The sequence below is a fragment of the Malania oleifera genome, chromosome 4, assembly GCF_029873635.1.
Source record: "Malania oleifera isolate guangnan ecotype guangnan chromosome 4, ASM2987363v1, whole genome shotgun sequence".
NCBI lineage: Eukaryota > Viridiplantae > Streptophyta > Magnoliopsida > Santalales > Ximeniaceae > Malania > Malania oleifera.
In genome coordinates this window covers 96,207,149-96,219,554 of record NC_080420.1, presented here as the reverse complement: position 1 = coordinate 96,219,554, position 12,406 = coordinate 96,207,149, and the positions used below count along the sequence as shown (strand labels likewise).

The window sequence follows — 12,406 nt, the reverse complement described above, 5'->3', positions numbered from 1 at the left end:
TTTATTTTTCAGATAGTAAGAATTGATAGCAAGAAGCATGCTTCACAATGTGTTTTTGTTTCTAAAATAAAATTGCAGTGTTGCCGTTTTTTTATGAATAAAAATGAAAGTACCAACGAGTGGTTTTCATTTGTTTCCAAAACAAAGCAAAACATGTTGACTGCCACAACTTTAGTAGTGTCTTTTTTTTGTGTAAAAAATGGATCTGGCTTTGAGTCCCATTAGGAGCAATGAAAATTATATATATATATATATATATGTATTTTCTTTTTTCATAATCCTCGCCATGTCTATAATCCACTTGTGATGCACTCAATGTCGTAATCTTTTCATACACAGCCGATCTGAAGGTTCATATCATAGGGATTTGACAGGTTTTATGTCGGTTGTCAGCACAACTAGCAAAAGTGGCGCATCACTTATACCACTTGGGTGTAGTGAAAAATGGGTGAGGGTGGGTAGGTCGTGGTTCCAAAGCATTGCATTGTGTCAACACTTGATACATTCTCAAATATGCGAGTGTTCTTGCATCATTCTAGATGTAGGAGGGTAAGGAAGTTAGTTTTGGAGATTAGGTGATGCAGGGGCAACATCAAGATTTCTGCTGCCATGGAGAACTTAGAAGAGAGAAAGGAAGGGGAAGGGAGGAGAGAGAAGCTGCTAGGGAAAAAACTCACGTTCAATTCCAATTCAAATTCATCAACAACTACCTACAACATGGCTTTCACACACTATTTATAAGAAAACCTCTGAACACTTGAAATTACGCACATACCCCTAAAACTACATAGCATACAAACATACCCCTAGAATACACAAATATTACAAACAAGCCCCTTAATACACGTAATACTATCTTATTAAACTAAACACAGTAAACTACTAATTAAACCCAACAATTATCAATCCAATTCTTCTTAAGTAGTCTCCAACGTGGATCTTCCCAAGGTCTTGCTTATCTTAGCAACATGGAATGTGGGGGCACTTACGGGTAAAAGCATGGAGATAGTGGGCACAATGATTAGAAGAAAAATTAACGTAATCTGCCTTCAAGAAACTAAGTGGGTAAGGGAAAAAGCTAGAGAAATTAAAAAACTGGGCCTTAAATTTCGGTACACTGGCAAAGAAAAACAAAAGAATGAGGTAAAATCATTGTAGACAATGACTTAAAAGATAGTGTTATAGATGTTAAAAGAGTAAGGGATAAAATCATACAAATCAAGATGACTTTAGGTCAAGAGATAATAATGTCATTAGTGCTTATGGTTCTCAAATATGCCTAGCAGAAAACCAGGCAATTTCAATAAGGATTTTGAGAGGATACATAGAGGACATGGATATGGAGATAAAAATGAGTCTAGTGATATCATCTTAGATGTTGTCATGTCATATGACTCATATGATCTTATTACAATGAATACATGCTTTAAGAAGAGAAAAAATCACTTAAATAACCTTCAAAAGTGGACAAAATAAGAAGTCAAATATATTTTTTCTTAACTAGGAGGGTAGATCTTTTTATCATTGTAAGGATTGTAAAGTCATCCTGGGTAAAAGTTTAACTACACAATATAGAATTCTAGTGTTAGATATATGAATTAAAAAATGGAAGAGAAAGGGTAACATAAATCAATTAAGAGAACTAGGTGATGGAACCTAAAAGGAGAAAATATAATAAAATTTAATAATAAAATTATCAGAGTGTGATTGGACAATAAGGGATATTTTAGTTGCAAACTGCCTTTGGAGTGGGATAGCTAACTCAGTTAAATAGATAGAAAAAGAGATCTTTTAGGTGAAACTAGAGGAAGATTCTCGGCTAGTAGGAAGTTGGTGGTGGGATCAGGATGTCCAAAAAGCTGTAAAGACAAAATGAAATTGGTATAAAACATGGTAAAATATAGAAATGTGGAAAACTTTGAAAAGTATATAGACAGGAGAAAAGATACAGTAAAGGCTGTTATTGAAGCTAAACCTAGAGCATATAATAATTCATATGCAAGATTAGATACAAAGGAAAGATAGAAACATATTTAAACTTGCTAGCTAGAGAAAGAGCCGGGGCTTTGGAAATGTTTATAAAAAAATTAGGATGATAGTTTCTTCATTTTGGCATAAAGTTATCAAAAGTAAATTTGGACTTGATGGGAATGGAGGGGATTCTAATTTGGGTTTTTGATGCTCTTCAAAAAGTCCGTGGAAAGCTATACCTCATATTTGCTTTCTCTTTATTCCCCATACTAAATGGGTAAGGGCTGTAATATCTGTTTTTTGGAAAGACCTATGGATGGGGAATGTTGTTTTGTCCACCTCTTTTCCTCGCCTTTTTTGCTTGAGCTCAGGGAAAAATGATCCCATTTCTTTGTTTAGTGTAAACTCAGTCGGTCCTTTACCCTCATGGGATTTTCACTTTAGGAGAGCCTTGAATGATAAGGAAACTATTGAGTTATCTTCTTTGTTGGTTATGTTGAATAATTGTAGGGTATCTTCTAAAAAGATTCTCAATATTGGTTGTTGGATTCTTCAGGAGTTTATTCTTGTAAATTTTTCTTTGATTTCTTGATTGGGACAAATTTCTCCTTCCCACTTTACAAGGTTATATTGAAGGTCAAAATCCCCCTTAAAATCAAAGCGTTTCTTTGGTTGGCTGTGCTTAATAGGATACATTCTAATGACTTGTTGCAGGTGAGGAAACCTTTTAAAGACTGTCCTTCCTGATATATGCATGCTTTGCTTTGATTGTTCAGAGTTTGTTACACATCTTTTCTTGCACTGCAATTTTGCATGGAAAGTTTGGAACAAGTTATTCTATTACTTTGAAGAAAGTTGAGTTTGTCCCAGAATGGTGGAGGAGTTCTTGCCAATTTCTTTTTTGGGGTTTGGGAGGAAGAAGGAAGGAAATGCGTTATGGAATTGTGCTTTATTTTTAGTGTTTTGGGATTTGTGGAAGGTACGTAATTTGCGTATAAATTTAGGGAAGAAGTTACCATGTTGGTGTGGGATAAGATTCTTTTTATGGCTTCTTTATGGTGTGTCGGCTATGGAAATTTTGAGGGAATGTGTGTTTCAGATGTTCAGTGCAATTGGTAGTCTCTTGTTAGGGTGTCTCGAGTTTCTTTTGTCGTTTTTTATTTTTGCACTTCTCTTTTTTGGTTTCTTGAGGATTACCAAACTTTGCTAAGGAGATGTCTTTTCTCTTGATTTTAATTCTTTTTTTTTTCTAATGAATCTATTTTCCTATTAAAAAAAACATGCAAAAAAGGGTGACAAAGTTGCTTTAATAAGTTATTTAATGAAAACCAAGCAGAAAACTTAAACTTTGAATTGAAAAGTGAGGAAAAAACTAAAATATTGAGATTTATTCACAAGATTTGAGTTAATGAAATTAAGTTTGCAAAAAAGATGAAAAATGGAAAATCTATAGGACTAGATGACATGCCAATTGAAGTTTCAAAATGCTTAGGTGATAATGGAACTTTATGGTTAACTAATTTATTTAACGCAATTATAAAAATTAAGAAAATGCTTGACAAATAGAGGAAATAAACACCTATATACAAAAATATAAGTCATACATTGAAACTGTGGGAAAGGATAATTGGGAAAAAACTAAGGTTTAAAATGAGAGTCTTAGAAAATCAATTTGGTTTTATACCTGGAAGATTGACTACAAAATCTATATATTTTTTGAGAAGATTAACGACAATGTTTAGGGAAAAGAAGAGGGACTTGCATCTTGTTTTTGTTTACTTTGAGAAAGCCTTTGACAAGTTTCCTAGGAAGTTTTATGGTGGGTTTGGAAAAAAGGGAGTATGTAGTAGCTATATTGATGTCACTAATGATATGTATGATAGAGTAATGACTAGTGTTAGGACTACATGTGGAGAGTTTAGGGTATTCATTGCAGATGATATTCTATTGATTGATGAAACTAGTGGTGAGTAGAATTTAAGTTAGAATTATGGAGAGAAACTTTATAATCTATAGGTTTTAGGATAAGTAGAAATAAGATAGAATATATGAAATGTAATATTAGTCTAGGTTGGAGGAATATAGGAGAAAAGAGTCAACTTGATGGTCAAGAAGTTAATAGCACTACTTGATTTCAATACCTTGGATCTATTATGCAAGCTGAAGGAGAATTGAAGAAAATGTTAAAAAAAACTTAAAAGTAGGGTGGGTAAAATCGACAAGTGCTTTGGGCATTTTGTATGATCATAGAATACCTTTAAAATTGGAAGGAAAGTTAGGACCGCTATAAGACCAGCATGCAAAAAATGTTATGGATTAAATTACAAAAATTTTTATGAGTAAAAAATGGATGTTTGCAATCTGGATATCATTTGAAAATGATTAGTTTGGATATAATCAAACTTTCAATTGATCTAGGTTCTTGGGATCCTATAAATGAAACATGGTATCTTTGGACCCTATTGAATTTCATTGGAGTAAGAACTTAATGAAGATTGTATTGATTCTTAACCAAGAATGACAGAATTGATGGAGGCTGTTCAAACAGTTATAGATCAACTAAATAGTCTTTGTTGAGCAATTAGGGGAGGAGTATGGGATCCGTAGTAGGGGAGATAATCACTCACTTGATCTAATATGCTACGAATAAATTTTACCCCTTATTATAGTGTGCTTTCGAGGGGTGCTATATGAATCAGAGGCGGTAGGGAGCAACATATCCAGAAAGTATAAGTTGTCAACATGAGATTGTTGAGGTGGATGAATCATATAACGTTAAAGATAAATTGAGCAATGAACATAGTGGTATGTTAACCGGAGAACTTAAGTTAAGGGAGGGGTGGCTCAGATGGTTTAATCATCTACAACATAGGCTAAATAGTGCACCATTGAGGTGAAGTGAGCTAGTTATTGTTAGTGGTAGTAAAATGGGTAGGGATAAACCTAAAATAACTTGAAATGAGATAGTGAGTAAGGATTCATTAGCCCTTAAATTATTGGAGGAAATTGCTCGTGATCGTGCAAATTGGTGGAAAAGGATTCATTACCCGATTAGTGGGGCTTAAGGCTTGGTTTGTTCTTGTTGTACTGATGGAATTGTGAACATATAGCTAATTGGAAATAAAACACTATATAAATCTCGTATTTTATAAATCCTGTGTTTTAGCTGAAGACACCCCATTCAATTTCCTTAAATCTGGTCAAATTTTACAAAATTTGACAATTTTGGAACCAAGGGCAAAGTCTTCTATGTTTTATGTTTTGAAGGGAGGGAGGGGATATTGGTCAAACATCAAAGTGAACATGAAAACGCCTTTGTGATGAATATTTAGCCTAAGAAAGCCCTAAAAAATTTGTGGAATTGGCCAAAAGGGGTGCCCCAAATCAGAGGATTGGACCAGGTTCCATGTTTTAAAACATTGGTTGCCATACCCTTGGTGTAGTCAGGGTCTCGGGGATAGCTTATGGCTCAGCTCCTCTGTGGGAATGTTGCGGCCCTTGTAATGGCTCCTAAAGTAGGGCCCCCCTCTTAGTTTGTGGGCTGACTATAGAATTGGTTTCACTGCACACAGGGGCTTATGGTTATGCTCAGGTAGGAATAATAGGATTGCCACAAATTGTGTATGTGTGAGAGAGACAGAGAGAGAGTTCCTATTTGATGTTCAGACTCCCCCCAGCTTCGTAGTTGGGGTGGTTGTCATGAAAATAATTGATTTTTAGTTTGTCATTGCTTATGATGCCTGCTTTACTGAATTTTTTTTTTTTAAATTTTATTTTTATCATATTAGGGTCAGCATCCTCTTTGAATGTCTTATTGCTTATGGTTAATGAATTATCTTTCAGGGTTAGAAATCATCTTAGGTCTCATGTTGGGGATGTTGATGCTGCAGCAGTTCCTTGTGGCTTTGGGCGAGCAATTGGTAACAAAGTATGGCAGTCTTCATCCATTCTTCTGATTTGATCTGATTAAATTTGCTTCCAATACTTGGTGTCATCTAGTGGCTTGAGAGAGAGAGAGAGAGGACTGGATCCTGTTTTAAATAGCATATTACCTTTGTTTTTTTGCTGTTATTCTATCTTTTGTAATTCATGTGATTGACATTGCACAAGGTGGTTTGAACAGGGAGCTGTTGGCTTGAGAATGAGAGTGTATGATCGGATCATGTGCTTCGTGAACTGCCACTTTGCTGCACATTTAGAAGCGGTCAGTCGCCGCAATGCTGACTTTGATCATGTATATCGAACTATGGTCTTCAGCAGGCCATCTAACCTCTTTAGTGCTGCAGCTGGTATGGTGCCGTACTTGTCCCTCTCTTGCTCGCTTGCCTGCTCAATGTATTTGTTTTGGCTTGCTTATAGTTCTGGCTTGCCATTGGTCATTTCTGTTGCAGCTGGTGTCTCATCTGCTGTTCAAATGCTTCGCAGTACAAATGTACGTATGCCTGGATCCTCAAGTTATGATAGAATACATTATAATGTGCAACTGTGGTCTGTTTGATAAGACATTGATGCTTGTACAGACTCTGGGTGCCCAAACCTTCGAAGGGATGCCTGAGCTATCAGAGGCAGACATGGTTGTATTTCTTGGTGATTTCAATTATCGGCTTCATGGTACATCTTATGATGAAGCAAGGGATTTTGTTTCTCAAAGGTGCTTTGATTGGCTGAAAGAGAGGGATCAGCTCCGAGCAGAAATGGAAGCTGGGAATGTCTTCCAAGGAATGCGGGAAGCAGTTATTGGGTTTCCTCCCACTTACAAGTTCGAAAAGCACCAACCTGGATTAGCAGGTACCATCATTACAAATTCCATTTCTGAATCAGCTGTATTGGTTAGTTATTCTAAATTAAATGCTAATTTGACTATTTCAAAATTAACTTTTAGCTCTTTAGTCTGTGAATTTGATAAGCAATCTCATAGGGGTTGCCTGCTTATTCTGGCTTTCTTGTGCTCTCCATATCTTAGCATTTCTTCAAAAGAATTGGAGTTTAAATTTTTGCAAATTGTACATTTTGTCCTTAGGGTATGATTCTGGAGAAAAGAAACGCATTCCTGCCTGGTGTGACAGAATTTTGTATCGTGATAGCCGCTCAGCTTTGGTGTCTGAATGCAGTTTACAGTGTCCTGTAGTATCTTCAGCTTCACAGTAAGCCTTTTTTGTTATGTACGCATGCACATACAAACTAACCTGTGCACATGAAAAAACACACTTAAAGAACCTACTGGGGCTAATTTTTTTTCAAATTCATGTTAGATGGCATTTCCGTCGGTATGTTAATTGGGTTTGATATCTGATCGACACTTCTTGTGCATTATACAAAAAAAGTACTCTTGAAGACAAAGTTTGATTGCACTCACCTTGCACGTTATGCCATCTCAAATTTCAGCTTTACACTGACACACTACATATGGAAGAGTTGATCAGACAGTTACTGATCTCTGATGGTTGCCTGAAATTTCGTAGGAGGGAGGAATCTGATCTCACTATAATCTCACATAATTTGCAGCCTGTGTTTTCCTAAGTTTTATTAACTGACCTGTATATTAGGTCTGGTTTTATGCCTTTGACATTTGTGATTATTTAGGTATGAAGCTTGCATGGATGTGACAGACAGCGATCACAAGCCTGTCCGTTGCATATTTAACGTTGGCATTGCTCGAGTAGACGAGTCAGTGAGGAGAAAAGAGTTTGGAGATGTTATTGGATCAAATGAGAAAATCAGGCACATACTCAAAGAATTATGCAAAGTTCCTGAAACTATTGTCAGTACAAATAACATTATCCTTCAAAAGCAAGATACATCCATTTTGCGGATTACCAACAAATGTGGGAAAAATGATGCTTTGTTTGAAATAATTTGTGAGGGTCAATCTACCATTGATGAGGATGGACAAGCATCGAATCACCTTCCAAAAGGTTCCTTTGGCTTTCCACGATGGCTAGCGGTAATATTCTTCCCTCTCTATATGAACTCGAATATTTTTTTTTTGGTGTGACACAAGTTTTCTGTCTGTGTGTGTTCTGATTTCGTTTGGGCCATCTGGAGGGTTGGTTGGGTATTAATTTCATTTCAAGACTTTTATGCAATGTGTGTGCTTGTTCTAATTTTTTTTGGAACTATATATATTGGGAATGAGGGGTGGGGTTTGCTGAGAATTTCATTTCAAGATTTAAACATGGTTCCTGATGAGGGGAATAGGAGGCGTACATGTGAATGTACAGGCATATCTCATAAGAAAAAGCACCTTTAATGGTTCTGTATGCTGCCGTGTATTGTCTTGGGAAGAAAGTCACAACTGACGACCCTCACCAGAGTAACTGTAGCTTGGAATGGGCACCATAGTGGACGAGGCATGCACATGATCTTGCGATAAATGACCAGGCCATGATCAAGGAGATTTTTTATTAAAATAGGGTTGTGGAAAGTACAAAATACAAAAATAAGGTTGGGTAGAAACATAATGCCAAACTGGGGTTATCTGCACCTTGAAGCTGTGGAGACATGAAACCCAAAACAGGCGAGTTGTGTCTGCATCTTCAACCTGCGTACGCAATGTGGACCCCACGTGGCAGAGTAGTCTGTCTCTTTCTTCCATCTGCTCCTCTCTTCTTCATCTTTTTGCTGTTTTTTCACCCTTTCCCTTAATCAATACAAACTAAAACGTTTTTCATTTTATTTCATCCATTTTTGTTTTGCTTCCCTATCAACAAGAGCTTGGGATTTCTATTAGAATCTTTCAATCTGAGTTTCTCTTCTGGATTTATCAACTACATTGCATTTGATGGTGGCTATGGAGCTGCTGTTGCCCTGATGCGAAAAGGGAGCATACAAGAACTCATTGTTGCCCATCAACGAGCATTGCGGCATGTGAAATGACGACTCGTGTCTCTCCTTGTCATACCATGGCATCGCAAGTGGGGAATTCGCCTGCACAGGCTTTGTTAGTGGTGGTAGCAGCTGTAGCTCTGGGCTCAGAAAGTACTGTTCCCGATCCAATCTCTTTACCGGAACTAACTTGTGTAAGGAGACCCATTTGCTCCATTTGTCTCCTCAATTGATCTTTGGTTTGAATGTTCCATGGTTTTGATATAGAGAAAACTTGACAGCAGCACTCTCGATTAGTTGGCAAAACTCTGGGAATTTCCTCCAATGAGCTTCTGGGATTCACTTGGGTGTTTTGCTTGGTGCCTGTATAAGAAAACTGTGAGCACTGACAACATCCCAGGGCTCCAGGGCGCACTCATAGCCACCATTGGAGTTCAGAACTCGAACAATCTCAATTCCAGCAGCTCTGTTCTCGCTGGCTTCGAATTTCCAGATCAAGCTAGCTTCAATGCTGTCTCATCCACAACTATTGGGTCTAGCCTTTCTGATTTCAAGAAATCTGAAACATCAGAGGCAAAGACCCAATCAATTTTAAAAACAACTAGGCTGAAATTTTTTTTATGCATGGCTACATTTCAGGTCTTGTCTTTTCTTTTTCTTTTTTTTTTCATTTAAATTTTTTCTTTTTTGGCACACCGCACACACATTTCCCTCTCCAGGATAATGCTTGCAGCTTTGTCTTTTCTCGTCATTTATTTATTTTTCTCCCATTTTCATCATGTCGGATCACTTTGTTGTGTGGGCCCATATTGCATTTGCAGGTTAAAGATGCAAAAACAACCCGCCTTTTTTTTGTGGGGCCCATGTCTGTGCGCATCTTCAAGATGCAGATAACCCTAACTCGGTATTATGTTTCTGCTCAACGCTATTTTAGTATTCTGTACTTTTCACAACCCTATTTTAGTAAAAAATCCATGGTCAAGGGTGGATCTTAGATATCTTGCCGAGGTAGTTAATGGGTACTTCGTATACACAGATGAGATATACTTTAGAACCTTGACGCTGTTGATCTCATGTTTCTTCTTGATTACTTTCTAACTTTAGCATTAGGGGGTTTCTATCGAACCTTGCTCTAGTGACTCCGAATGTTCTATTGTGCAAGAATTGATCATCCAAGGAGGCTATTTCAAATAAAGATCATAGCCCAAGCCTTTTACTGGTGGTGAGCCTAACCAAATTCTGCATCAACAGTCAAGGACCATTTGCAGGAAACCACAACAAAAAGCCATGATACGATCATAAACTCGCTGCGGAAAGAAGGGAATGGCCAGCCTTGAGGACGATCAAGAGCACATTTCTGTGTTTTTTTGCCTCGACTATCCTTCTCAACGAGGAGAACCAAAACTTGATGCTCCCTAAGTGTCACGAGCTAAGCTTGTTCAGGGCATTATGCTTGCCCGTGACCGCTTATCTCGTGTGCTTAGGATGGGTTTCCATCATGTAAATACTAGTGTAGGGTTAATTTCTGCTAGTAGAGTCTTTGTAAGCCAAATAAGGCAGTATGACTACTCGGTCACTTTGATGTTTCCTAGTGTCAGGATGATAATTACATAAAAACCTCTTTAGGGGAGGGTGAATGTTCATCAGTCATTGTAAAACTCACTAGCAATTGTCAACGTGCTTAGCCTACTTGCCTCCCTCGCTAAGTACAACATGTCAACAGAGGATTTGTTAATGAATTACGTTTGCTTCAATATTTACTGCTTGGTTGCCACGGCTTTCATGAATTGATTATTATTTCCGCTGCTATCTGATTGAATATTAATGAAAGTGCTTCGTGGATGAATGTTGGTAAACGATAGGCTGGCTAGTTAAGCAAGAGTGCTTTAGCTAGCGCCGCATGGCCCTTCACAACGGTGTGAAAAGAGGCGGACCGTGACGCTAAGGCACGTTCTCCTTTCCTTGCAGCAGTTCCAAGTCACGTAAAACCAGATAAAGGTGTTTGCAAACTGCTTGAGTGCAAATCCTTGAATCATGAGAGAAGCAACAGTCCTTAGGATGTCCACCATGTCAAAAAGATAAAGCTTGAAATACCCAAGGAAGCTTGACTGTGCCTTGTGATCTTCTTTGGCGAAGGTTGACTGAGCAACGTCAACCTGTAATGAGGAGAATGGAAATGTTTGAGTGTAGCTGAAGAGCCCTAGCAAATCTGATGCTTGTCCTTGGAGAAACTAAGAAGCGGACATTGTAAACTTTGTTCACAAGGGAGATAGTGGGGGAACCACTACCAACAGTATTTTGGATGCCAACCATGGAGTTGTATGACGACACCCTGGACCCCATGATCTTTTGGAGGCCTTTCAGGCCCCATGGTACTTCATGGAGCCTCTCCAATGCCATTATATTGAGCTTTTCCCACAAGTCTGAAGAAGTTAGGTGTTTAGGTCTAAAACTTGGTTCTATGTACACCTTTTAAGGATTTTAGCACCCAATACATAGGGCACTTCTTAAGCAACAAGTGCGTGAGGAAGACCTTATTGAGCCTTATGGAAATTAGATAAAAGCTAACTATCCCTTAGGTATTATCTTAGTTGTCTCAACTTTGAAGCGCCTGAATTACTGATCCTATAACAAAGAGTAGCGGTTGCCATTCTAATGTACGACTTGAACCCTTCCCAATTCAGTTTTGCATTGTTAAAAAAAAAAAAAAAAAAAAACTATGAGAAACTTTGCTTGAGTTACTAAAGAAAGAAAAGGGCTATTGTGATTTTAAGGAAGTGGAGTAAGCCTAGAAAGAGATGGAGCATGGGAGGGAGAAGAAAAGAATAAATGAACCGGGGACTTACAAAAGTTGTCTTAGAAAGAAAGAGGAAAAATGCCAAAAGCTTCTCGACAAGGATCACCTCTGAAGAAGTGGTTTGAGTGCTTTATAACCCTTAATAGCTCTTGGGCTTCGATCCTTATGTTGATTCAAAACGACCTAAGAGTTTGTTGGTTGGGTCCACCCAAGTTTGGGGCATAGAGAACATCTATGGAATGGTATTGCTATTTCCACTAGGACTATGGTCATGATCCAGAGGACTGCCGACGAATTCGAGACATGATAGAAGCCTTCGTTTGAGATGGCCCTTTAGCCTAGTTTGTACATAATCTCCACATGCACCAATTCACAAGCATTGAGTACAAATTAAGTAAAAATAGTAAGCAATCATGGATATCACTAAGAGTTAAGTGGTAAATCTTAAAGCAACACAATTCATACTATCACACCTTTGTGTGTACTGAGTGTTTAGCAAGGGAGGCAAGCAGGCTAAACACTTCTAGAATAGCTAGTGAGTTTTATGAGATTGATGACTCTTCCCTAAAGACCGTTCTATGCAATTCCTACTCCAACATGAGCAAACATGACCGAGGATGCATACCTTAAGGCATTACACTACCAAATGAATAAACCTAATACTAGTATATACATGATGGTTATGCATTCAATATGCACAAGACAAGTTGTCACAACTAAGCATAATGCCTTGAATAAGCATGAATCATTATATTCTGCCCCACTTATGATGTTGAATTCCCTGTAAACTTTGATGCTAAGCCCTCACTAACT

General features: G+C 37.7%; 2 protein-coding genes across 5 annotated transcripts in view; both read left to right on the top strand.

The window, feature by feature from the left end:
* LOC131154020 (type II inositol polyphosphate 5-phosphatase 15) overlaps positions 1-12,406 on the top strand; it is a 69,614-nt gene that overhangs the window by 38,990 nt on the left and 18,218 nt on the right. For 2 of the 3 annotated variants that reach the window (XM_058106477.1, XM_058106478.1), the window contains exons 5-10: positions 5,815-5,899; positions 6,095-6,260; positions 6,363-6,403; positions 6,492-6,759; positions 6,992-7,115; positions 7,555-7,915. In XM_058106477.1, the coding sequence (XP_057962460.1) occupies positions 5,815-5,899; positions 6,095-6,260; positions 6,363-6,403; positions 6,492-6,759; positions 6,992-7,115; positions 7,555-7,915 (1,045 nt within the window). Of the gene's footprint in view, positions 1-5,814; positions 5,900-6,094; positions 6,404-6,491; positions 6,760-6,991; positions 7,116-7,554; positions 7,916-12,406 lie in introns of all 3 variants that reach the window. The other variant, XM_058106476.1, reaches the window with a different exon arrangement.
* Positions 8,537-10,550, top strand: LOC131154021 (uncharacterized). 2 transcript variants are annotated; one of them, XR_009136304.1, is made up of 3 exons: positions 8,537-8,990; positions 9,078-9,435; positions 9,618-10,550. XR_009136304.1 is itself a non-coding variant. In XM_058106479.1 (2 exons), exons 1-2 carry the CDS (start codon positions 9,121-9,123, stop codon positions 9,789-9,791), a joined length of 489 nt encoding a protein of 162 aa, XP_057962462.1. In that variant the 5' UTR covers positions 8,537-9,120; the 3' UTR covers positions 9,792-10,550. The 2 variants fall into 2 exon arrangements, 1 of the variants encoding a protein (XP_057962462.1); XM_058106479.1 differs by having other exon boundaries at positions 8,537-9,435.